The sequence below is a fragment of the Montipora foliosa genome, chromosome 8 (assembly GCF_036669935.1).
Source record: "Montipora foliosa isolate CH-2021 chromosome 8, ASM3666993v2, whole genome shotgun sequence".
In the NCBI taxonomy this organism is placed as follows: Eukaryota; Metazoa; Cnidaria; class Anthozoa; order Scleractinia; family Acroporidae; genus Montipora; species Montipora foliosa.
This window is the reverse complement of record NC_090876.1, coordinates 33,062,023-33,064,522: the sequence shown is the minus strand read 5'-3', so window position 1 is coordinate 33,064,522 and position 2,500 is coordinate 33,062,023. Positions and strand designations below refer to the sequence as shown.

General features: G+C 43.2%; 1 protein-coding gene across 2 annotated transcripts in view; it reads right to left on the bottom strand.

Moving 5' to 3' along the window:
• The window catches only part of LOC138012925 (peroxisomal carnitine O-octanoyltransferase-like), a 58,524-nt gene that overhangs the window by 19,535 nt on the left and 36,489 nt on the right, over positions 1–2,500 (bottom strand). For both annotated transcript variants that reach the window (XM_068859860.1, XM_068859859.1), the window contains exons 14-15: positions 1,731–1,793; positions 884–962 (exon numbers count right to left, since the gene is read on the bottom strand). In XM_068859860.1, coding sequence (XP_068715961.1) covers positions 884–962; positions 1,731–1,793 — 142 coding nt within the window. The remainder of the gene's footprint in view (positions 1–883; positions 963–1,730; positions 1,794–2,500) is intronic.

Below are 2,500 nucleotides of genomic sequence, written 5' to 3'. Positions count from 1 at the left end.
TTACGCTGTACCGGAATCAGAACTACTTGAGTAATGGCTGGGGTAGTGGTGAAAGCACTCGCCTCCCACCAGTGTGGCCCGGGTTCGACTCTTAAACGCGGCGTCATACGTGGGTTGAGTTTGTTGGTTCTCTACTCTGCTCTGAGAGGTTTTTCTCCGGGTACTCCGGTTTTCCCCTCTCCTCATAAACAAACAGTTGATTTGCTTTGCATTAATTTGCTGATTTCAGTTTAAAGTGTCCCCGATTAGTGCTCCAGCACTAGAAAGACAAGGCACTTAAATAAAGTTCATTTCCTTTACTTTCCTTTTCAGACGTAATAGGCTAGTTTCGAATTGTGCAGCAACAAAAGAACAGTGTCGAGGTTCAGGGGAATAATTAGCATATTGTATTGTTCAAAACAAAGGCAAATGCAAATTATTCCCCTGAACCTCGCCTTTGTTCTTTTGTTGCTGCACAATTCGAAACTAGCCTATTGTATGGTGAGATCCAACAACACCAAAAACTATGCATTACGATAACGTGTGATATAAAGCAAAGCTAATCCACTGCGAGTTCCACGGAGACCATATGAAACCCCAGGGTGTACCCCCGTGTTCCCTCATCTAATTGGAGATCAAAAGAAGATCGAGAGAGTAGAAATGTTGGGGAGTTTTAGGCTCAAAACGTTCTTTGCCAAACGAGACAAGGAGCTCATCAAGGCCCAGCAATTCCCAAGAGCATCCGCAAAATTGTATCACCTGAGGTTGCGTTGGGTACACGAGGCAAAAGAACTGAATGAGCGCTTCAGGGACATTTCTCGTAATTTCATACATGTACTCACTACGGAAAGATTAAATGGTTTTGACGTCAGTCTAAGCATTCCCTAAAAGGAAAAAGGGTTACCTTGTCCTTTGAGAGCTTCCTTCATCAGCTTTTCGTGTTTCTTACAAGCTTGGAGGAGCAGTCGCAGCTTAGTCGCGTTCTAAGAAAACACACAAAGAAGAAAATGTCTCAACCAAAATTTAAAATGAATTAAGGCATTAGAACCACTAAACAAATGTCACTTCCAACTTGCAAGGTAAAGCATCGCCATAAAGCACCAGTTCTTCACAAGCCGGATACTGAAACTGAATATATGTCTACTTGATAAGGAAGTGACACTCAGCTAATCACTAATGAGGTTCATAAACCCAGCAGCATTTCTATAAGTAAAGCGATCTACAAAAACATTGACACTTCTCGAATGACAGATGATTTCGTGCGCTGGTTGGTAGTTTAGACAACGCAACACCACATTCAATATCTGGGGCTTGGACTACAGTCCGTTAAACCTTTCATGGCTAGATTTGGGATTCAAACACATCGTCATTTGGTGCTCAAGTCTCAATCAAAGCCTTTTTAGTGCTGGTCAGCACATGTAGACACGCGTCATTTGAGTGGCTATAAATAGCTGAAAATTCTCCAACGCGGCAACAGTGCTGACGAGGTTGTGCTGGCTTTCCAGTTCTAATGACAGCAATAGTTTTAGCCTGCGTACCTGGCGGTTTTGTTGTTGCGGAGCGTGGGGGGGTGGGGTTTCTCCTTCCCCCCCCCCCCCCCCCCTAAGCCTTCTCGAAATCCCCCGCGCTTCGCAACAAAAAAAAAACGCTAGCTACGCAGGTTACAGTAGTTTCGTAATAAACTATGACGGTGATATTTCGATTTTAATTCGATCGAGAAGTCAGAGAGTCAAAGAACGATTTTGACTTACATCAGTGCTTCTTTCTGTCATTGCTTTACACCATACTGTTGACTCCACGGTACAAGAACGAACCTGCATTAAACAACAGAATACCCACTGGTGACGGGATACTCTTATCTGCAAACCTACCTTCTGAATCAAATTCTTGCGATACTTCAGGAAAATCACGAATAGGTAGTTTCCTATTATAGCACATAATGGAAACTCTCTTGCCAGCGAGTGGTCATTTTTCGCCCCCGGCGAATCTGGGATTATATTCAGTAAAAAATTGTGTATCTGTGTTTTATTCAACGGAATTTCATCGAGCGAATCATTGCTGCCAGCAATCGGGTAATTCCTAATAAGCACACAAGGACAAATTTTATTTCGGGTAGTTCACAGAGGTTGAATAAACAAGGTACTTGAGGGGTGCAAGGATGGCGCAGCACTCGCTTCCCACCAGTGTGACACGGGTTCGATTCCCAGACTCGGCATCATGTGTGGGTTGAGTTTGTTGGTCCTCTACTCTGCACCGAGAGGTTTCATCCGGGTACTCCGGTTTCCCCTTCTCAAAGACCAACATTTGACTTGATTTGCGTTATTTGTTAATTTCAGTTTAATTACAGTGCTTCCAATTGGTGCTCCAGCGCTACAACGACCAGACACTTAAATAAGGTTCCTTTCGTTTTTCTTAAATGACGTTTTCATTGACGTCAGTGATGTGAAGATTCTATCAGGTACTCGGTCAAATACGATGAAATGTGAAAATGACCAATACCCTCAGTTAAGATCGTCATAAT